Source organism: Catharus ustulatus, chromosome 11 (genome assembly GCF_009819885.2).
Source record: "Catharus ustulatus isolate bCatUst1 chromosome 11, bCatUst1.pri.v2, whole genome shotgun sequence".
In the NCBI taxonomy this organism is placed as follows: Eukaryota; Metazoa; Chordata; class Aves; order Passeriformes; family Turdidae; genus Catharus; species Catharus ustulatus.
In genome coordinates, this window is record NC_046231.1 from 12,256,123 (window position 1) to 12,280,099 (window position 23,977).

The 23,977-nt window shown below is 38.6% G+C and overlaps 1 protein-coding gene across 1 annotated transcript in view; it reads left to right on the plus strand.

The window, feature by feature from the left end:
- SLC6A2 (solute carrier family 6 member 2) overlaps positions 1-23,977 on the plus strand; it is a 52,796-nt gene that overhangs the window by 23,020 nt on the left and 5,799 nt on the right. Inside the window, 8 exon segments of the mRNA XM_033069671.2 lie at positions 1,181-1,418; positions 8,997-9,135; positions 9,861-9,995; positions 13,887-13,990; positions 14,685-14,809; positions 15,285-15,397; positions 17,913-18,041; positions 20,787-20,886. Coding sequence (XP_032925562.2) covers positions 1,181-1,418; positions 8,997-9,135; positions 9,861-9,995; positions 13,887-13,990; positions 14,685-14,809; positions 15,285-15,397; positions 17,913-18,041; positions 20,787-20,886 — 1,083 coding nt within the window.

Here is a 23,977-nt window from a genome sequence, read left to right on the forward strand (position 1 = left end):
ATGCAAATTTTAAACCAGGATTAATACTCACAGTGCTTGCTACTTCCTTTCTTTATAAAGAAATAAGAAAGTATAATAATCTCCAACTGCTCCAATACAAAAAATGCAACTGAAGAAAACTAGAAGTAAAGGTTTGCACGTAGTTGCTGTGACAGTATCCAATGTGACAGGGATGACATTCATAAAATAGCTGTAGTCCCTATCTTTTATATGCAGTACATACAGCTTTGAGGGAGAATTCAGAGAACAGAGCTGCACACACAGTAAAGAAAGAATGATTGAAGTCAAGGCAAAGCAGGATTCCTGAGAAATTCTGCCAAAAAACTTTTATTGCGCTCCAACATTAGTGTCAAAATTTCCTCTCAAAGTGTTGGAAGATTTCCATTTTCATGAGGAGAACGTGCAACTTTCTGGGGTGCTCTTGCTAAAGAGACCCTCCAGCCACACTTCATGATATGCTAAAATACAAAGCAAGTGTTCAAAGTCAAAAGAGAATGCTTACAGTCTGAATTCTGTAATCCTGGAGAGATAATAAAAAGGGTTGAAAGTCATACACAGTTTAGCCCCAGCCTGATATCCAAGTTTTACAGGCATGCCCCAAAACCACCTGGAGACCTCAGCAGAGCAGCACAGACTTTCCTGCATGGTTTGGAGCCAGTTACTGATGGAAGCCAATCTATAGAGTAATAATGGGAAAGAAACAAGAGAGGGATCAGTGTTTGCTCTAAACTAGTTCAGGGTGGGAACATGAGGCATAGGGACACTTCATTTAAGTGTCAAGCTTTACTTTTCCAAGAGAAGTTGCCAAGGTCCCTGACGTCATGAAGATGAAGTGAGTTTCACTCCTAACATGGGCTTGCAATCTTCTGTATTGGAAGCAAATCAGCAATGGAGTTGTACAAGGACAAATTTTGACATTGCACTGCTTAATTTCTTTTTCTGACAAACAACTGGATTTGATAAAAGCCAGTCATTTTCCAGAACCATTTCTGTAATTTTTTGTTTAGAGGTCAAGTACATTGTGTCCGCCTATGTGTATGTAAATGTCAAAAATTCCTTTTTATTGGTGTGAAGACCTAAAATTAATTTGTAATCATGTGTGGTTGAGTTTAACTCCAGTGTTTGTGCATACTGTTGCATGTCAAATGCAATGTATAATCTAGTTTTCCTTTGTCTTTAGGTGTAGGCTATGCAGTGATACTCATAGCTCTTTACGTGGGTTTCTACTACAACGTTATCATAGCTTGGTCTCTGTATTATCTATTTTCATCATTCACATTCGAGCTTCCCTGGACAAACTGCCACAACAGCTGGAACAGCCCAAACTGTACAGATCCCAAACTCTTCAATGCATCAGTGCTTGGCAATGGTACTAAATACTCGAAGTACAAGCTCACTCCTGCAGCTGAATTTTATGAGTAAGTGTTGACCTGACTTTGCTATTTACTCAAAATTTTATGTCTAAGGGAGTTTCCTCTTGAAGGTAAAATAATTTGTATCCAGTCTCTAGAATAAGAATCAGAAAATTAAGGCTAAAATGGAGCTGTAACGTTGGTCTGTATTCCTGGGTGACTAAGACTTTTGCTTCTGTGATCTTTGGTTTCTCCTGTAGTAATGCAGTGCTTGATACTGAGCAAAATAGAATTGGACAAGACACAAGTCTTCTCTATGTGCCACTTTTGTTTGCACCAGCTTTGCTAGGGAAAGGAAACACAGCAATACTCTGACAGAGGTGATTCCATGCCAAACTGAGCCGAGTTTAAGGCTTTAAAATAACCTTTTGTTCACAGATTTGGACTGTTTCTCTACTCACAAAATATTTCAGAGCAACAGCAGGCCTCTGTTCCACTGCTTCAATAGTTCAGTGAAGTGACATGAAACACTGAGCAGGAGGAAAGAGCCAGGTTATAGAAAGACAGATTTTTACCAAAGCCTAAGCCAAAGAGTGTTCTACAACATGGGCTGAGACAGGCAAAAGCACACTCAAATCAAACAGCTGGAATCAATCCTTAAAGGTATATAAATTAACAACTGAACTACAGAACAAAGATACCAATCTCTGTATAAATATTTTCATTATGGACTTAACAGGGGAAAATGGGATTTGATCAGGAGAAAGAAAGGGGATGAGCATCAAGCTAATGAATCAGATGGTGAATTAATCTGAGTAATGAATTAATTAATATTTTTGAGTTGGGAATAGAAGGATATCAGGGCACACACCTGCTAAGCAGTTAGTCCAACCCTGGAGAAACAAACACTGTTACCATAAATAACCAGTAGGTATCTCTGTTTATAGCTCTTTAACATTTGTGACCGCTGTCTCTTCTCTGAAGACAGCACAGTGAGAGATCAGTGGTGATACACAAACTGCTGGCAGGGGTTTGGGTAAATGAAACTCACTGCTTTGAAAACAAGATGGGGGCTTGAGTTCAAAGGAGCTCACTGAAATGGCAAATAATGACAGCTGTGAAATCTCCTGCCCTTACAATAAAAGGCTTAAGTCTTAGTAAAGGAAAATGCAATCCCTACACTCTTGCTTTGCCTTTTTATTATTTAAAGTGGTTCTGTGCAACTTCTGCTATCGCACCATGCTTGGGTAATGATTTTGACTTTGTAGTGAGTGAGGTAGTGGTAGAATCGATTCATGATGTTTTGGTTCAGTTCCACTGATCTGGGGAATAGGTCAATTAATGCTTGTCTGTGCACTGAAACTTGAAATATTGTGGTTCTTTCCTCATCATGAAGTAGATTCAAGGTGCAGTGTTCAGAAAGTGAGATTAAAAATGGAAGTTGACATTTCTTTATGCTTTGATCCCTGAATTTTGGGGCTGTAATTAGGTCACTAGGCCCTGTACTTATCAGCTACTAGATTACATTGCAAAAATGAGAAGAGTAACCACTTAACTAAAACACTCAATAACATCTGTTTTCCCAGCTGTAAAAACAGGGAATCACAAGGGGCATTATATTCACTTATCCAGCATTTGGATGAGCTCATCAGGTCCAGCTGTACAGCTCAGGTGTCAACCCAAACTTGTACAAAGTCCTAGTGTATTCAGATCCAACCTAATAAACTAAATCAGAAAACAGTTTTTTCTTATATCAAATAACCTCATTCATGCTCATGGTCTTCTTAAAATAAGGAGAGTTGAATCTTTTGATTATGAAGTTCCATATTTTGTGCCAGAGTCACAAAAGAAAATGGGAAAGGATACAGCTTAAACTTGGTTCTCTGGGTTGTGCAGTTACATCAGAACACTCACACACAAACTTCTGGCCTCTGGTGGGCAGGCTGAGGGGAAGCAGGGAGACCAGAAACACCAAACATTTATTTTGCAGTTGGAGAGTGACTGAAAAGAGGTACTCCCAAGACAGGTCTCAAGCAGAGAGCTGGTGTGATTACTCTGAAGAGACACAGACACTTCTTTTTGGGACATAATTCGCTCACACTAAGCTGGCCTGACCATGAGTTTAGAACTGATTATTTCCTAAAGCCCTGTAGCTGCCAGAGCTGACTGTCTCTATCTCCACCAGCACAGAATAAACTGTAGGAGGAAGTGGGAGTGTTGTGATGTGACAGTTCATCAAATACTGCAAGAAAGGTACCTCAAATCCAGCAGAAATATGCTGGTTGTCACTATTTCTATTGAGTGAGAAAAAGGAAAACTTGCAATGTAGGCCAAATCTATCAGCTGTCCAGTATCTGTCTGGGAGGAAAAGCAGAGAGAAACCTCTAAGCCTCAGACTTGGAAGAAATCATTTCAAGTTGTGAATTCCATGCCAAGGCAATGACAGGAGAACCTTGAAGTTCTGGCTTTTGTTTTCAAGCCTCAAGAGCTGGGCAGAACTTAAGGCTGAAGTGCCTCTACACTGGGGCCTTGTAGAGAGCTTCATTTTACTAAGTCTGGTTTTAGTTGTCGAGGCCTAATTCAGGCCAAGGTGCCACTGATGTCATGGGGACAGGAAGGAACTCTACAATACTTCATTAGAGATGCTTAAAATCAACTATAAAGAATTTGTACACTGTAAACTTGGCAAACCAAGCTAAAATCTAATAACAACTGGGGCCTTTCTCCTAAGTAATAGCCAGACATAAAAGAAATCCAGTTAGGAATAAAATGCCAACTCCTCATTTCTTTAGGGACACACATTACTTTAATTCCTTCCCTCTTCAGTGGTTTGGAATTGAACACAGAAAATGAAAGGAACCTTCTACCCTTTCCACACATGTTAAAATAATTTAGTACAAACTTTTTTCCTTTAGAAGAACAGAAGTACATCACCAATAAAGTTCCCGTACCTACTTCATATTGCTCCTATTTAAATACTTTTGCTGAACATAGGCAGGCATACTTTGTATTTGTTCTCTCCATTCTTGTGTCTGGGAAAAGTCTGTTACCATCTTGCTTTCATTTATGCTGACAATTAAAAAACACCAGTTTGGAGGAACAAAAGCACTATTCTTCTCACAAGGTACTGTGCCTGCAAAAAATCACGATCTGTTGAAGAAATAAATTTTGCAATTTTTTAGAAAAAACTGAAAATGTCAACAAACATTGGGCTACAGTTATTTCCCTCTGACAGTACTTTTTCTCAGGGTTGTAATCCATTCTTTCTGCATGACAAATTTTACAGGGAAATTTTCATGCCAGACTCAGTAAAGGAAATTCACAGAATTCACAAGTCTGCCCAGCTGTGAGCAATTGCAAAAATCTACTTAAGAAAAGGACTGAAACCAAGATTCAGTCACAGCAGTCTACATTTGTCTTATTTATGAACATCTTGTTTATGAAATTTATGAGAAGTGTATGAACCAAGAACATCCTGAAAAACAAGCCTCTCACCCTATATAACAAAGGTTACTTTTATAGAACAATAGGTTTGTGCTTTAGGGTACAACTCTTCACTGGAAATGCCACCCCAGGCAAAGGGTCCACATAGTTCAATATCCCAGGAATGGATCACAGAAATGACCAACACTGTGGACCCCAAAGATGCAGGAACCCATCCCCATCAAACAATTGTGGAGCAACTTCTCCCAAAAGAGAAGACACCACTTCAAAAATCAGCATAAGCAGTTCTGCCTATAAATGTGTATAAAAACTGAATCAGGCAAAAAGAACTAATGAGAATGGATAACCCTATATTCTGCTAATCATATTGGATATTTCCATTCTGCTCTTCTGAAACAGTAGAGTTTGGAGAGTCTAGAATGTGCTGAGTGTGCACAGTAGCAGAGGAGGTCAGAATTGCTAAGTTAGTGGGATAATAAAGTTTTCAGGGCATTGAGACAAACATCCTCTGTATTATTGTGATTCAAAATAAATTTCACCTGCAGTGGGGCAACCCTGGATGTACAGACAGACAGAGAAGGAGATGCTGGAAAGCAGGATGTGGAAAGGGACCTGAGGGTCCTGGTTGATGGCAAGTTGAACATGAGTGAGCAGAGCCTGGCAGCCAGGAGGGACATCCAGATCCTGGGGCACATCACACCATCAGGGAGCCAGCTGGGCATGGGAGGGGATTGTCCTGCTCTGCTCTGCTCTGTTCTGCTCTGCTCTGCTCTGCTCTGCTCTGCTCTGCACTGGGGTGGCCTCACCTCGAGCGCTGGGGACAGTTCTGGGCACCACAATATAAAAATTAGATGGTTTTAGATGTTATAGAGTATCTAAAGGAAGGCTGTGAAGATAGTGAAGGACCTTGAGGGGAAGCTGTATGAGGAACAACTGAGGTCACTTGGTCTGTTCAGCCTGGAAAAGAGGAGACTGAGGGGAGAGCTCATTGCAGTCACAACTTCCCCACGATGGGAAGAGGAGGGGCAGGCACTGATCTCTTCGTGGTGGCAGGACCTGAGGCAGTAGCCTCAAATTGTGTCACGGGAGGTCTGTGCTGGATATCAGGATAAGGTTCTTCACCCAGAGGGTAGCTGGCCACTGGAACAGGCTCCCCAAGGAGCTGGTCACAGCCTCAAGCCTGCAAGAAGTGTTTGGATAATGCTCTCAGGCATGGGAGATGTGGACATTTATTGGAGATGTAACACTTGTACTCAGCGATCCTTGGGGGCCCCTTCCAACTCAGTAGATTCTGTGATTAAGTACCAATAATAATTTATTATATGCCAGCCAGGGTGGCACTGGTAAATTATGTGATTCCCAAAATCTAGCTTGGAGCCTGCTACACAGCTCCATTCTCCAACACAAGAGGGAGCTGAAATATCTAGAGAAAGACCCAGATGCTGCTGCATCCCCCTGGCATCCCCCTGGATTGTGCCCAGCACTGCAGGCTGGGGTGAGGCACACAGGGCACAGAGGGCAGTGGCACCTCAGATGGCTCAGCTGCTCTCCTGTGCTCTGGGCTGTAGGGCAGCACTGTCCCAGAGCCAGGAGATCCTTCAGCATTGCAGCTGTGCCTACTCAGAGCTCTTCACAAAGCATCCCGAGCCACCCAAGCAGCTCAGACAGCAGCCCTGGGTGTGACAGAGCTGGGTCAGACACTCCACGTGGAGCCGCTCTGCTCTCCCTGCCCTGCACCCCCAGCCCAGGGTTACAGTGCTGAGTCCCTACTGGGGACTGCATGGAGCCAGCTCAGACCTACAGCTACAGCATCTGTACCACAGCCTCTGCCTCACACTGCTGTGGGGACACAAACTGCATGAAAACTACAGCTGAATGTCACTAATGCTGTTTGTGAAATGGAAATTCCTGGGGCTTGGCAAACTCTGTCCACATCAGCTTAATGCAGACAGCCCAACCTTCCACAGGTAAAGGAAAACCACAATTCATGCTCTGAAGGAAACTGGCAGCAGTGATGACTGAACTATGGTTGCCCAAATATATAACACAGAAGATGCATGATGTAGAAGAGCTTTCTAATTGAGCACAATTATCATGCTTCAAATTGCCTTCTAAATTGAGTGTGCAATTTACTTTCTATAGATTGCACATTGTATACACTGACAGTTCTTTTAGCATCTTCAATCTACAATTTGCATTAAGTTTTAAATCATAAAAACATAGTCTAACTATCAGAATAGGGAATATAGTTTGGACCAGGACTATGTCTATTTATACCTTATCCATTTTGCTGATTCTTACTTTATGCAAGCTATTTGGGTTTGATCTCATAAATATGACCACTAACTTTTAGAAGTACTTAGATGTTCCTAGAAGTACTTAGTATGTTAACTAACAAATACATCTGTTAGTTAACACACTAATTTACTGACAAGTGATGACATTTTTGAATTCAAATCAATCTGATAGAAGGCATCTAAAATTTAGATAAATGACACCCTTCTATTGAGCACATCAAATTTAGGCAAGTAACTTTTGCCTCTAATAAAAAGAGAAAGAATGAGCCTATAGAGCTGTGTAAACATATTTGGATCAAAAATGAAAATTATTATTGATTTTGCATTGAAAAATTGAAGTCTACTCCAAGACCTTAAACTTCATCTATTTATGCAAAATTTCTAAATTTCTAAAAGACAATCACATAAATCTGTCCAGGGATGAATAATACATAAAGCTCTCTAGAGAGGGATAGTCGGACAAAATTCTACAGAGAATTCTACACCTAAAACTCTTAAATCCTGATTACTGGCTATAGCTTAAAGGTTTTGGAGTGAAAATGATACAGAGTAATTTTCAGATCACAGTCCTTAGCATTTCTTCTTTCCGGGTTTGGTTCTCTGTTTATGAGCAAATATTCACCACTTCCATAACAAGTACATTCTGAAATGCTCAGAGTAGAGACAAAGCACACATTTATAATAATCCTTATTTTACAGATGGGAAAACCAAGACACAGAGAAGAATTTATTGGTTCCAACATTTCCTGCTATTAAAACTCTGACTGGGTCCTTCATTTCATGAATCCTACTGAGCAGCTGCCCCACTGCCTCCTCAGTAATTTGTTTTTAGTAGGATTTATGTGTGAGTACCAAGCAGCTGAGCTGCCTGTTGGCTGTTCAGGGTCTGATGCCAAATTCAAGGGGACCCAAGTGCTTGACAAAGACTGAACAGAGTCAGTGGTGCTAACAAACAAATCGCTGTTTGCAGATTTCAATGGAGGTGAAATATTTCCCTTTAGCTGAATGTAAGGAAGTAAGGCAGGAGCTGGTGCCAGAGTTCTTGGGTGACCAGGAGAAACTTCTCAGCAGAGAGCACAGGGAAGGAGAGAACGAGAAGAAATTTCCCTTGAGGGGAACCACAACGTGTGACTGCAGCTTCAAACTGAAGCCCTTCACATTCCTGCCCCTCCTGCAGATAGGTGGACAGACTCTTGGAACCCAGATGTACAATCTGAAAGTCATTGCAAGTGTAATTTACACTCCCTGACATGGAATGCAGTCTTAGCACAAGCCAAGCTCTTTAGCACAAATCCCTGATTTCTAGAGCATGTAGTTTGAATCTTGGTCCTGTTTTAATTAAACATTTCTAGAGCTCTGACTAGAATATCAGAAAGCTTAAACTATTTATTTGTTTCTCTTGCATATTGTCCATCATAATACAATAGATCCCTGTTCCACTGTCAGCTCCATCTGTTAATGTTTATTCTCAGTCTTTCCCCACATAACATTCTCTTCTCATTTTTGCATGTATTTCTCATCTACTTTCATTCTCCTCTCAATAACAGCAATCTACAAGCAAAACACTCATTCCAGTTGTCTTGCTACCAATGTTTTTTCCTTTCTTTTTGACTCATTTGGCTTCTGAGAATATATTTTGTTAGCAGAATTGGACAAATATTTCTCTACTTATGAAGCTTTCATAAACTTTTACTTATGACATTCTTAAGACATGCTCTGGACATCATTTCAAGGAGTTGACAGAGAACAGAGGATTCACAAAGCTTCTTCATTGACTGCCAGTGATTCCAGTAGGCTTCTACTGCTGCGGGGAAATGCCCATTCCTGCTGCCCACAGCATGAGAAGTGCAAAAGCCTTTTTCCCCCAGTGACTTGGCTTTGTTTCTGTATATCTGGTATGCAGGCGAGGAGTTCTGCACCTGCACGAGAGCCGTGGGATCCACGACCTTGGCTTGCCTCGCTGGCAACTTTCCCTCTGCCTCTTGGTGGTGGTAATCATTCTTTTCTTTAGTCTGTGGAAAGGCGTGAAGACTTCAGGAAAGGTAGAGCTAATATTGTCCTTCTATCTTGACTACATTCTTTGTCTACTTTAAGAAGTCTCCGAGTTTTAGAAAGCAAGAAAATAAATCACTGGTTTTGAGGCATCCCCATGGACTAAAATATCACATTTCTTGTGTGATATTCCAATTTTATACATGTATAATTTTTCAATTCACCATGGGGAGTTTAATGCAGAAAATATTTTTAAGTACTCGAAATTGTCTTAAATGTGCATCTTCTTCTTAGAAAAATGTACTAATACTTCAATGATATAAGAGGCTTTGGTTTTATTATAAAAAATGCCATCTCAAGAGAAATATCTGATCAAAGTCATTGGAAATCACTCTTTGACATCCCTCAGAAAATATCTCAACAGAAATTCTAGAGCTGAATACATCCGAGAGCTTTTTGTACATTTTCATGAAAGTATCATTTAACATCAGGCAATGACTGCACTTTTTAGTAAACAACATAGAGATGAGGAGTAATCAGCAGTCTGACACACACTGACGTTGTCTTCTGTTTGTCAAAACTATCTCCTACTGGTATCTGTAAACTTATATATGAAAATACTCATGACATGTAACAGCATTTTCCCTCATGTCCTAAAAAGAGCTTCTCCATCAAACTGAATGGACTAAACCAAGAAAATGCCAGCTGTACTTATTACATATCCTTAAATCTTCTGTAACCTCTGATTAACCTTTGGGATCTCTGTTGTCTGCAGGTTGTTTGGATAACAGCCACCTTGCCTTATGTTGTATTATTTGTCTTATTAATACATGGAATAACCCTGCCTGGTGCATACAATGGAATAAATGCATACCTACATATAGATTTCAGAAGATTAAAAGAAGCCACAGTAAGTGCACTCTCCTAATTCCCTAATTATTAAACCTGTTGCTCTTGTTATTGAAACTGAAAATATTGCAGCTAACTTCTGAAATTAAATAGCTTCGACCTAAGCACTGCTCCCTTTTCTTTGACAGTTTAACTTTCCAATACTCTCCAGAACAGTCCTCTCTCACCCTGAACCCAAACAATTCAGATCACAAAACACCTGTGTGAAGGCATGGCAGACCACTAAAAAGTCCTTGCTTTTCCTGTGCACCCAGTAAACTGCAATATCCTTTATACAGGAGGTTGGAGTCATGCAAAAATTTAATTCTCAAAAGACTAAGAATTCCCTCTAGAAGAAAATCTTGCTTTCTGAATAGCTAACTTAAATATTAACCTTATAAACAAAAATACTGGCCTAAGCAAACCTTGCTAAACATAAAAAGTCAGGACTAACTTACCTAATCAAACTATGGTCCCTTATACAAATAAGATTTTCAAATGTATGATGTTCTTGTCTTACTATTGAAAGTAATATGAAATTCACTGTATCATTGAACATATCCAAACCTACCCAATTTGTGGAGTAACTTGGAACTAGGGTTTCTTTCATACATTGTAAGCCAAATCTACACTTACAGTCTCTAATACATGAAGTTAGCAGCATTTTGGATCTACAAAGAGCAAAGATTACAGAGATATTTTACCCCTCTACCATCCTAAAAATAGCATAAATCATTTATAAGACAGTAGCATGTCTATGGATGGGTCACAAGGCCATTCAAGTGGTTATAAATCTGAAAAGAAACAACATCATTTTACTAGAAGGAAATGCATCATCTTGAAAAATTGCAGCTTTCAGAAGTGTCTGCAGTCTGTCCACATTTGCACTGTACCTTTCCTATGAATCCTGTCTTGATTTTTCCTGAATTATTAGAAAAGACCTCAAGCATCACAATACAGACATATCTTTTACATTCTTAGCCAAAAAATATGTCCTTGACTTTTTAATGCTAAATTTGAAAGCAGGCATTTCTTCAAAAGCAGACCCAGACCCCATGTCTATTTTGGAATAATCCAATTCAGATATTGGATTTTCCTCCACCTTTGTCAGGTGGCAGTAGCCACCCCAGTAATTCACATCTATGCATACGCATAAATACAAAGATACAAAGATGAACAAAGAAGGTGCTTATATTTTTCTTATATATTTTAAGTGCTGTTTGGAGATAAACACCACAATTTCAGCTAGATGTCTATGGAGCTGTACTAGCTGTACCAGGCCTTCAGAACCAAATCTGCCTGCAGCTTCTGGAAGGACATTCTGTGTGCTGCTCTTTCTTGGCTTAATATTTCTGCAGCTGCTATTTAGATGACCTTAAAGTTGTTTGTTTCTAAGACTAGATTTTTCAGACAGCAACAAAAAGTTGCACTAGAATAATAAAAGACTAAAGATCACTTATGCTGAGAAGTGCCACTATCTGCTTTGTCATGTCAGCCCTTCTCTTGGAGGCTGGGATCCCTGCTGCTGCAACAGCCTTGTGTGTTTTATCTTTGTCCTCCAAAGGAGCCTCCAAAGACTCCAAAGAATAGAATCCTGCTTCATTTCTATGTCAATGCATCCCTGGATGTGATACAGGATTTTTTTGTTTCTTCCAAATGAAGAATCTACCAAAACAAATCCTAAATCATAAGCAGTAATGACCTAGAGGGGGCTCTGCCAATGCTCTCCTAAAGCCCTTAGAGCACCCTGACCACTGTCAAGGTGTGCCCCATTTTGTGGAGCCACAAACTGCACTGAAAATGCACAAAAGTTATAATAGCATAAGCACTGAAGAAGGCTGGAAAGGTTGATGACTACCTACTGTAAAAAGTTCCTATTTGTTTATTTTTAATACATATAAAACCAATATTCTATCATGAAATAAATTAGATTACACATCAATCAGAAGCTGTGAAGATGAGAAACACAAGCATGAACTGCAGAACGAGCCCTGCTGTCTTACATCCTGCTTGGTTAGATCAAAGAGAATGTTTTGCATTCAATCTTAATTGTAAAGGAATTTCTGGTTTCTGCTCTTCTTTCCCTTCACCTTGATCTTCTCAATTTGTTTCCTAATCAGCTACTATGAGCCAAGACTATTACTCAACAGATACTTCAGCATGTGCTTAATTCCTTTGGGAGGCAGCAGGTGCTGATCTCTCACTTGAGTCAACAGGACTTAAGGGTGCTTAAGGGTGCTTGAAGAGTGAGAAAAAGTGAGTGGAACTGCACTGGCAAGATACAAAAAGAGACACAGAACCACTAAAAATAAGTGTCTTGTGGTGGCAGTATGCAGATCTGGTTAGAGTTTAACAAAAATGATGCTAAAATTTTCAGGAATTTTACTAACAACAAAAGTTATCTGAATTTTTCAAAAAACAAAACAAACATAGGAGACTTTGCATCCCTCCTTCTGCATTTTTATCCACATAAATGTTTTTCAGTGAGTACAACCCTGTATAATCTCAACCTTTGCGTGAAAATAGAATATTAAGATGTAACTGGTATAAAAAAAGAATGGGTAAGGAGTAAAGGTTACAGAATTGTTTTGTTATTCATTGAAAGAAATCCATGATACCTAAAAGCTCTGTATGAACTACAATTTGAGAAAATCAAATCCTCCCATCCACTGGCTAGCAATAAACTCTCCATAGACTGCTCTTCATATTATCTTTCAAGTAATCAACTCTCCACAGTTCATAAAATTAAGTTTTTCTATAAACCCAGAGTACCATAAGTGGTTCATGGTGTCCAGCAGGCAGCAGTTGAAAGCATCTATCATGTACATTGAGAAAAAAGAGATCACCAGCCTATGTGCTTTCATATATCATGTCAACATGGGGTAAGGTACTCCCTTCCTTTCCACTAGGCCAAATATAAAAGTGTAGCACTAAAGTCCCAATGCAGATAGAGCTCATAAGCTGCTTAGACATGTTAGAAAGTCACTGCTGAATAGATACATTAGATCTGACTTTGTAGAGATTTATGAATGGTGAAATCTAGTGCTTTTCATAGTTCTTTCAGAGTTCTTGGCAGATTTAATCAAACATTGCAGATCTCATTTTGAGAAATGTTGAGTATTATTCACACCACTGACTTCACTACTTCTGTTGAAGATGCTTGTTTAAAAATCTCTGCATAACAACAGAAAAGGGGAAACCCTCATTAACCAGGGTTATTTTCAGGTTTCTGGTTCAGGGAAGCAGGACTGTGGCATTGTTCCTGACTGGATGAATGGATATTGGCAGGAGGGACCCTTCAGAAAATATTATAACTTTTAAGATGTTTTCCCTGGTGGACAATCCTTAAAATGATCAAGCTGCATCTAAACTGAAATGTAGTGACTATCACAGAAATAACTCTTTCTCCAGCTAAGCAAGAAAGCTGAGAGATAAATATGCATGGCTCTGTTCACATCAGTCATGCTTCAGCTCCTGAATCAAGAAAATATCGTGTAGAGTGCTCTAACAGTCACTAAAGGAAGCTCTGGTATGGGAAAGAAAATGTCCTATAACTCTTGACCTATTAACTATTTTTAGTTTTCTGGTTGTACATTCCAAACTAACTTGGAACAAGAGCAGTTGGAAGTGTATTTCTTCTGGGAAATACCGGGAGAAAAACGCTGCAATCATTTCAGTGCTGGGTAAATCTCAGAGGTGTCTCAGAGCCCAGCAGGGCAGCAGTGTGTGTGTGCTCTGGGGACTTGTGCCCTGCTCCAGCCTCACCCCTCAGGTCAGGCCATTCCAGGCTCCTTGTGACACACTCCTGTTAGCATGAATGCCAATTGTTTCCCCAAAGCTGGTTGTCTTGCTTTTCTCCTGCTGTATCCTCGTGGGCTGAACTGACCCTGGCAATGTTGGTGTCATTATGCAGGTTTGGATTGATGCAGCTACTCAGATATTTTACTCCTTAGGAGCTGGGTTTGGCGTTTTAATTGCATTTGCCAGTTACAATAAGTTTGACAACAACTGCTACAGGTAAGAGCCTATTCTTCCACTACTGCTGCAAAATTATCTTATTTTAGTCTGACTGCAGCTGGAATAAGTTTCAAGCTATCTTTTTTCTTTTCAGTCATATATTTATGATGGTGAGTTTTGTGTAGGCATAGTAACCAACCCAAATCTTGAAACACTGAAATTTTAGTAACAGGAACCTGCCAAGATATCTGCTGCTCTCCAAAGCAGGATGGGATTAGGTTTGGACTTTAGACAGCTGTGTAAACTGTGCTGGTGTTTGCCTTTCAAAAGTACCATTAAGTGCAACAGTGAGCATAGGATGAAATCTTATTGGTGCAGGAACTAAAAGCAGAAAGATTCCAGCTTCCAGAAGGGTTTCTGTGCTCTGGGATTATATTTCTGGTATTTTTACATTGCACTCCAGTTTAGGAATGCACTTTAAATCAAGTCAATTTATAAGTGTTTTGCTGAATCACCACCATGGAAATTCAACCAGAATCACTCTTCACCTTCTGAGAAATTCCAACATTTAGATGTTTTGTTAACATTCCATTTTGGAATGAAAACAAGCATCACTTTTCCTATGAAATACAAATTCAGAAAGTACGTGTATTAAAAATGTATTGTGAACAGAAGGATGGGGGAAATGTTAAAGAAAATCCCTATCCAGTTCTTAAAGTTTTCTTCCACTGGGATATTTTCTCTCCATGTTTAGGGATGCTTTGCTGACTAGCACCATTAACTGTGTCACAAGCTTCATCTCAGGATTTGCAATTTTCTCCATATTGGGCTACATGGCTCATGAGCACAAAGTTAAAATTGAGGACGTGGCTACTGAAGGTAGGAAGTCAATTCAATATCAATTTTAACCCTTTCCCCCCACCATTTCTTTGCAAATGTATTTCTATTTGTTTCTAACAAGTGTGTGAACTTACTTAACTTACTTGGAACTAGAACTCCGTGTTGAAATCCCTCGTTGAAATGTGAACTCTAAATGGAATTGATTCACCTCACCTCTGCTGAATTGAGGTTCCCCAGCATCTTTCCCCCACAGATTTTGCCCATTGAACAAACAGATATTAACCATTAAACAGTATCTTACAAAAGTATTGCTGTTCAGTGCCACAGGTGACTGATTTTGATGGTTCTGCTAAGCTCAGCTCTGCAGTCCTTGCAAATTTTAACAACACTCAGAGCATGACAAGGACTGACATGGAAGTCAACTGAGTCATGATTTATCTTATTAAAATGAACACTTTTGTGAAGATAAGAAACATCATGTAGTGACGCCTTTTTTCTCCCTTTTCTATTCCAGGAGCTGGTTTAGTTTTTATCCTGTATCCAGAGGCAATTTCAACTCTTTCAGGATCTACATTTTGGGCTGTGGTGTTCTTCATCATGCTCCTTACTCTTGGCATTGACAGTTCTGTGAGTATTTTTACCTTCTAGCCTTGACATTGTTCTTTTCCTGTCTTATTCTGTAACTAAAGAGGCATCAGCCCTAAGCAGAGGGTTACATTTCAAGTAAACCTTCTGTACATTTCCTAAATCTGTTTCCACAGTCATAGACACAGAGCAATACTGTTACTCACTGGATTGTAGAGACTCTCCATCATTAAGAAGTTTGGGAAAATATTCAATCTTTGACAAGCCAGTAAATATTTATTCCCTGCTACTTTTTTATGACTTTACAGAGGGGCTGTTCATCAACATTTATTATTATTTAAAGGTATGACCCAACAACACTACTAAGAACTATTACTATTACTACTATTACTATTACTACTATAAACCTGCAAAAAGATTTTGGAGCCCTGTTTGCAAAACACAAGTAAGACATTGAGTAGAGTGGTTTGTAGAAGGGATTATTATATGTGCTGAAATCCACTAATCTGCTCAAGACAGACAAGGTCTGAAGGTACTCCCATTGTTTTTCTACAAGCCATGATACAGAATTTCCTGTTAATTTAATCACAATTTAAAAGACACATCCGAATATTTCCATAGTGGTTGCATTTTCCTATAATCTTACAGTAAAATTTCTAATCTAGTGTATTTGCTCTTTAATGTGATAGGTTTTACACCACCATGATATTCAGATCACAGAAACTTCAAGAAAATATTCCCAGAAAATATTCCAAGTCCCCAAACAACTTTTGTACTGCTTTGTTCTACCAAAGAGGCCTCAAGACATCCTGTTATATTTAACTTAGAGGTTGATAAATTTCTGGAAAATTTAAGGAATAGTGAACCATGGACAAACTTTCATCCTCTTTGTAGAGTAGGGGTTTCTTATTATTCCAAAGCACAGAAGTCTCTTCTGAGGTTCAGAATGTACAAAGTTGATCCAGGAATTTTTTGCTTGAAATGGTAAAACACAGTGTTTCTATTGCTTACAACTTCAGGAAAATTCATTCCTTTTCAAGGACAAGAAAGGGAAAGAATGAATTGATATGGAAAAGAGCAAAACTAAAAAAAAAAATGGGGTCACAGCAGGAAGTTTTGATAATCATTGGCAAATAGCTGAACGAGATCTTGTGGAGTGAGGGCTGAACTGTAAAGGTCAGATTCAGGTCTAATTATTTCCAAAGTGTTTGGATTTTTGGATTCCAGCTGAGGTCCAATGAGGTTTGTCTATGTAGACTAAGATCTGCATCCTTAGACAAAAGTTTAAGGGAAGATTATATCTGGGGTTGCAGTTTGGCCATTTTTCAACGGTAAGCAAATATGAAGGGTTAAGGATAGTGAAAGGACATGAATGAAGAACAGAATTCATGATCAGAAGTGTCTAGATCCAAACCAGTTAACTTTGCAACAGCAGTAAATGTAGAACAGCGTGAAGAGACTTAGGAGTGACAGAGACATGAGACTTTAGATTGCAGAACACAATTTTCCTACAAATGGAGAAATAACTTTCTTCTGGAGCTAAGTGAACTATGGCCAAGTTTAGTTCTTTCCTTCTAAAAGGGGAAGGATTTGCTGGTTCAATATTTGTTATTATTTCCCAAAGAAAACTCAGGTCCTGCAGTACTTTTTATGGTGATAATTCTCTGTTACTGATTTCAACCAGGAATATTTTAATCAAAGGCTTATAGGAAGGGAAAAGGCTATGTCAGCACCTGCTAGCCAACTATTATATTGCACTAAGCACTTCAGGTCTTGCCATGGTCTTTTAGCATCACAAAAAGCATAGAATTAAGCCTTTATAAAATATTAAATAAATTTGTTTACTATGATAAAAGATGGAAATTAATTTTCATAGCTTTTTGTTGGAGTGGGGGCAGAATGTTTTCATCAATGGAAAGAAATTAAAATTCATAACCACCTACATAATCCAACAATTTAAATGAGAATTTGGAAAGTACCTTTCCTGTGTTTCAAAACAATAGCTAATGTTCCTCATTAACTTCTAAAAAGCAAAGTAAAATTCTTTCATGTTGTCAGCAAAAAAAAAAAAAATACAGCAAGCTTCCTTTGTAGTAACTCTTCCAAGTCTGTAAAGATTTTTGTCAAGCTGGATTTCATTAATAAAAGGCTAAAGTGAATCTTTGTTCAGTATATTTCCTTTAGGCACTTGTCATGCTTGTCTTTATGTAAGAAATATCATAAGAAGCTTAGTTACTTAAGCCAGCAGCTTTTCCCCCAGAGTATATTAAAATGTGTATTCTTTTCCCCTAAGTACTGTCTACTTATTGTTCTGTTGAGTCAGCCAAGAGTCCTCACACGAGATGGCTATGGAGGCTACAACCACCCTTCTTGTCCAGTTTCCTGAGCCAGTCCTTTACCAGAAGAAAACAAAGCCTCGTACCACCAGTGCCTCACAGCTGAAATGTCAGAAATCAGAGTGGTTGGGTATTAATTACACAAACTGCTTTGTATTCTGCAGCCTGTATTTCCAACAGTCAGCAGCATCTAACCAAAGTTTTTGCTTTCCCTTCCTCAGATGGGTGGGATGGAGGCTGTCATCACTGGACTGGCGGATGATTTCCACCTTCTGAAACAGCACAGAAAGCTCTTCACCTTTGGTGTTTCTTTTGGCACTTTCCTACTTGCCCTTTTTTGCATTACCAATGTAAGTACAGCAAAAGTTTCCATCATAACGTTACCTTAAAAATGCCATTTACCTTGTCAGGTGAAAAATGGATAGGCTGAAATGACTGTTTTTATTATAAATTTTAGTTCTTAAAGAACTTCCATTCAGAGCATCATTTTTAATCTTACATATATGAAGTTTCTCTGGGTTTTGGTACAAGATCATTTGCTATCAACCAAGCCTACAAGCCTTTGTTCCAAAGAACTGTCTGTGCTGCTGCTGGGTTTCTTTAGTTCTGTGTGCTTTCTTTTGTGATTGTTTGGGGTTTCGTTTTTTGGGGTTTTTTTTGGGTCTTTTTGTTTGGTTTGGTTTTGGATTTTTTAGTCACATTAAATGGAACTGTGTGGAGTGCTTATTCCTCTGTGAGGAACGAAGAATTTCAAGTGACCATCTGGCTGTTCTCAAAGAAAGTAAGAGACATTCTTGTCTTATTGGAAGGAGTGTAGAACAATGATCTACTCTCCTCACCTTGTTTCCTATTGCTCCTTCATGTACCTAGGTCTTGACATCTTTTACTCTTCAGACCATATAAAGCACACAGAAAACTTATCCTGAACATTTAGTAACCTGTATTTATCACTACCATCAGACTGAATGTTTTGCCTCATCTGGCTTTTTACAGCTAATTAAGGAATGAGAATCACCGTGTTCTGGGCAAGAGAGAATTTTCCCCTTTTTTGACCATAAAAAAAGCAGAGAGAGCTGTTAACAAAGATGCCAAAACTGTCAGAAAACAACTGAAACTGCAGGAAACCACCATGAAAGCAGATGTGCTGAGCCTCTCTCCATCCCCAGAAATGGTTTCCACATCTATTATTAAGATTACTGAAATGGCATAAGTTTATAAATAACTAAGGTGTTTTTTTACGTTAAAATACCTCAATATTTTCACTCCAGTTTCCTCAAACTGAGAAACATTTGAGACTCTAAAAATAGATATATAATTTAAAATAACTATCCTTTCAATACCATACTATTTCTATTGCTACCTAAAAACTGAACATGCTCCTCTTTAGTCAAAGTTTCAACTGGAATAAAATTTCCTGAAGTACAATATCAGAAGAAACTTAGTGTTAAGAACCTGAACAGGTGCCAGTGGATGCAATTCCACTGCCTCCTACTGAGCTAAATATTCAAGATAAGACCTAACTGTAGCCTTTAAATAATGGCACCTGTTTAGACTTAAGCTCACCCCTCTAGCTGGAAATCACAAAACTGTCCAGAATAGTCCAAATGTATTGGTTCATGTAACTAAAGAACAACATTTCTGATGTATGAAAAACAAAAAGGAAAACGCTTGTGAGATCATCACATCATTTTTTGATTTTGCCCCCTGAAATTTAAGGCTGTATTTTCAAAAGTAGCTGTTTCTGCAACAAACATGTTTCTTACAAAATCATGTCAGTAATTCACTTTGCTAAATTTGATTGCAAATTCATTTGGAGCAGGTGTAGAGCAAAAACAAGGGGTCAAACTCAAATGTCATTCAATAAGCAACATTTTCTAACAACAACCAAAGTTCATTTCATTTCCGGACAAGTCCCCACAGAATAAAAAACCTACACGAGGCCTAAGTACTGGTTTTCCTATTTTTGTAAATAGGCACAGCTGTTTCAGAAAAAACATCTTAAAAAAAAAAAAAGGCAACTGATTACAGAGAATGAAATCACCTACAGATTTAAACAATACAAGTGCTTTTTCAACCACTGTTGGTAAAAGCACAGAAAATAATTCCTTTGTTCCTCCCCTTCTGAACAGGCATAATGAGATTAAGTTTGGTTGTGAAAAGATATTTTAACAAAAATCTACTACAACTGCAAACATTTCAGTTGTTTATGTGTGACAAAGAGTTTCCTGACACACTTTATCCAGGTTCATTTTGGAACAAATCTGGATCTAATGGTTTTCCATTCCTCTTTAGTCCAAGCTCGGTAAAATGAGCAGTAATTTACACAAATACACACCACATTGTAAAACACAGCAAAAAGCAGTCAAATTGCACCTAAAGAAATTAAAAAATAATTTTTAAAAAATCAGTAAAACAAGACTTCAGTAAATGCATTTCCAATTCTCACTCATGAACCACTAAGCACAAAATGCGCTGTTGGATGGAAGACAAGGTTTGGTGTGTGCACTGAGCAAAGGTTTGCAAATACCACAGCCCAGAGCCTGAACAGGGCACAGCAGCTTCTTGCTGTGCTGGGGATAGAATTAACATCATCCTGCCCTGGGAGGAACAGTGGGCAAGAGCTGCAGGCAGTCAGGGAGAAGGGAAATCAGTGCAGGGCAGATCCACTGGCCTGCAGAACAAGTGGCCTGAGGAACAAACTGATAATGGTCTGTGGAACCTCTTGGGGTGCTCCATTCCTGACATTAATTTAGGGAGTTCTTCATTAACTGCTGCAGACAGGCCCTGCCCTACAAGCTGCTGGTCATTTCCCCAAACTTCCACTGAACAGGAGTGCCAAGAGAAGTCATTAATCTAAGCTGAGGTTCCTGTTTCCCAGTGAAGTGAGGACATGGGTGAAAAGAGGAGTTGCAAGTCTGATTCCAATATTCTGTATGCAAACATGAAATTGTGACTGCAGCATCAGATCCATATTAAAATACTTGGGTTAAGAGAATGCTTCAAGTAAAGCAGATTTTTGCTAAGTGGGTACTAAACTACTGAGATGATTCTGTTTGTAACTTTACTTTCTTGCATCTTTTAACTCTTTATTGCAGGGTGGAATTTATGTGCTCACACTACTGGACACATTTGCAGCTGGGACTTCAATATTGTTTGCTGTTCTAATGGAGGCAATTGGAGTGTCCTGGTTTTATGGTAAGCACTTCCTTTTACATATGCACAAGCTTTTCTGAAATTCCAAGCGCTCATGATAAGCTTACACATCATTTTAAAGGAAAACAGCGTAGCCTTGTATACATGAAACCATGACAAGTGAGGTTTCATAGAGTGATTTTCACCTGATTTATGAGCAGTGACAGGAATGCAGACATTCATTGGGCCAAGCTCTGAAACCCTGCACAAATCCAAAGCAAACAGCCTTGTGAAAGGGACTGTGATAGGATGGAAAAGTTTCTACTTTTGCTGGTATTTTACAGCTCTCAGTGTTGCTGATGACTTGCAGTAGCAGGTTTAAACTTGGTACTTTCAAAGCAGGTGGATTAGCCTAAATACAGACTCACCTGTTCCCACTTTTCATTGATCCCCCAGGGCCAGTCTCAAGCACTCCCCATACAGTACAAATAAAGGTAGTGTTTAGAGAGTTATAATAATTCCTACATTAATCCATTCTGTTTGAGACAATATTCTACTTCATTGTAAAACAATAGCAGTTTACTTTTTTCCATAGAATGGTATAAAATACCCAACATATTAGATACCAGCAATTCTATTTCTAGTATTTGATACTAATTTATGCCACAAAAAGGGAGTAGTGATTTACTTTATCACAAATATGGCAAGTTTAGGAGTACTTAGTTGATTCCAGCACTAGGCTAGAATCACTTTATGCCAATCAGAGTGTAGTGATGTGCTATAGTCACCTAAAAATATGTGTCCTCTTCCTTCCTAATCTGCTCTGGATTCTCATGCCTTAGACCCTGGCTGATCTCAATTCTTTTCACTATTACCAGGTTTCAATGACATAGCAGCCTGCAAATCTTCTTCCCTTTAAGTCCATACTGAATTATTTGCCCTGATTCCCAATAATATCATTCTTCCTGTTCTTCCCCTAAAAACCATCTTCATTTTCATTCAGACCTAGTGTTTATAGTTAGTGTATGATTCAGAGGGTTCTTAGACATTATGATTCTTATTGCTATTTACCTCAGTCACTTATTTATCCATCCATTCTGCCTTACCAAATCTAATCAAACTTTATCTTGCAGTTAAAAAAGAGCAAGTTGAAGAGCAAGTGTAGTGAAAGAACAGCATTCATGCATAAAGCTGTTCAATCTACCAAAGGAATAGTCTCTAGCTTTAATGCACTGCTTCTGTCACCCAACATCAGCATGGCCAAGCAGCACATAGGCTGCTGTCTCCCAGAATAATGGAGGCACTTTATTTCACAGACACCTGTCTTTAATCCTGTAAAAGAGCTGAATGAGGACGAGTGATCACAGCTTAGCTTGGAAGCAGAGGCTTCTTCAGTTTCTAAGAGCAAGTTACTTTCTACTACTATTAAAACAGGATTTACTGAACTTTACGGTAGCTAAGCTTTGTGTGTGGTTCACAAACCAGGCCAAAGTTAGTCAAATTTTATTTTACACCCTCTGTCTTTTATGATTTTTTCCTTTCTTTCTGCAGCCCCCCTCCCCATAACTGGGAAAATATCTATTCATTTTTGAGCAGCTGACAGATGTTTCTACTGACACAGCATGACCTGTTGCTTTATAAAGAACTTATTACAGCCCCAGGTGCTATTTAATCTTATTAAATCTGGCATGATCTTGTCTGCCTCTTTTTTCTGATAGACCCCTCTTGCCTTAATGACCTAGCTGAATATTAAGCCAGCCTAAAGGCAAGCATTGACATTTTGGCACAGACTAAAAGCATGGAAATTTAGTTCAAATTATACCTATGACAATTTACTGTGAAGTTTTTTTGTTGCAAAGGCCAACTGTGTATGTAAGAGAAGGGAGAGCTAGTTTGCTTTACTGTGCAATGTACCTTAGTTATGACTGCTAAGTTGCTACCAATTTTCCTCATGTGCTACCCTGATATCATCTTTCTGATGAATATTCTATTTTTGGGTATCTAACCAGGTCTTGATAATAAATTTTAAGTATCTCTGAAACCAAGCCCTAAGGTACCATCATCTGTAGCTATAGCTGTGTTTTACCTAAAGGTTGGTTCTTAGAACAATTATTTGAGGAGATGCAGTACTGAGAAAGCACATTGTGGAAAAGTGCAGTCTGAGAGCATGGCCTAGTCATCCCCCATTTACAGCAGAAACTGAGCACCAAGCACTGTCTGAGCTCCAAGTGCATCTGTCTGGAAACATATGAACAAAATTCTGATATAACTAGACCTTGTCTTTGACCTTCTACACAATGATAAATTTCAGTCAGTGTTCATAGCAGGTAAAATTCAGTCACTTTAAAGTTCACAGAAAGCACTGCAAATAGAATCAGATTAGGTTTAAAGAGCATTTGCAGATCCTTCTTGGCTGTTTCTCTTCACCTGGACATAATATTGGGGGTTGCAATTTTTTTGAGATATTTGCACTGAAATGTCCACACCCTGAAAATATTTTGCATCCTATTATGTAAAATGGACTAACTCAAGCTGCCCCAATTATTTACATTAAATCAATTAAATCAATTGTACTGAACTGATCCGCATGAAGATAAATAATTTTTACAGAAAACTATACATTCTCTCTAATAAACAAATATTCATGGTAAACAGCTGCATTTCTGCTGGTTACCTAATGAGTTCATGATTAAAAGTAAACTTCCTGAACACATAGAGCAAAATAAATTATAAACAAATTGTCTGACATGACAGGATGCACAGAGCCAATGTCTCTAAGGTGTAAAGTCAGAGATTGTTTTCTTTTTACAGAAAACAGAGAAGGATACTTTTCCCCCCACTTTATACCAGTGTTCATCATCCCATTCTAAAGTGAAGTAGTTTTGTCCATATTTAGAATAAACAGAAGAATTGCCTGAGTTTTCTGGAAAAGTCATAAATATGAAATTATATTTGTAATAGATATAAAGAACATTCTGTGGTGTTCAATGAAACACTGAAAGGTAAATATGCCTTTAGATGGAACAAAGAACTCTCCTTTGATAAATTAAGAATCATATGAATCTACCTCATTATCAGCAAACAGTTTGTGTGAATAAGGGTTTGCACTTTCCTGCAGTGTACTTATAATAACATAGAGGAATTAGCATACAGT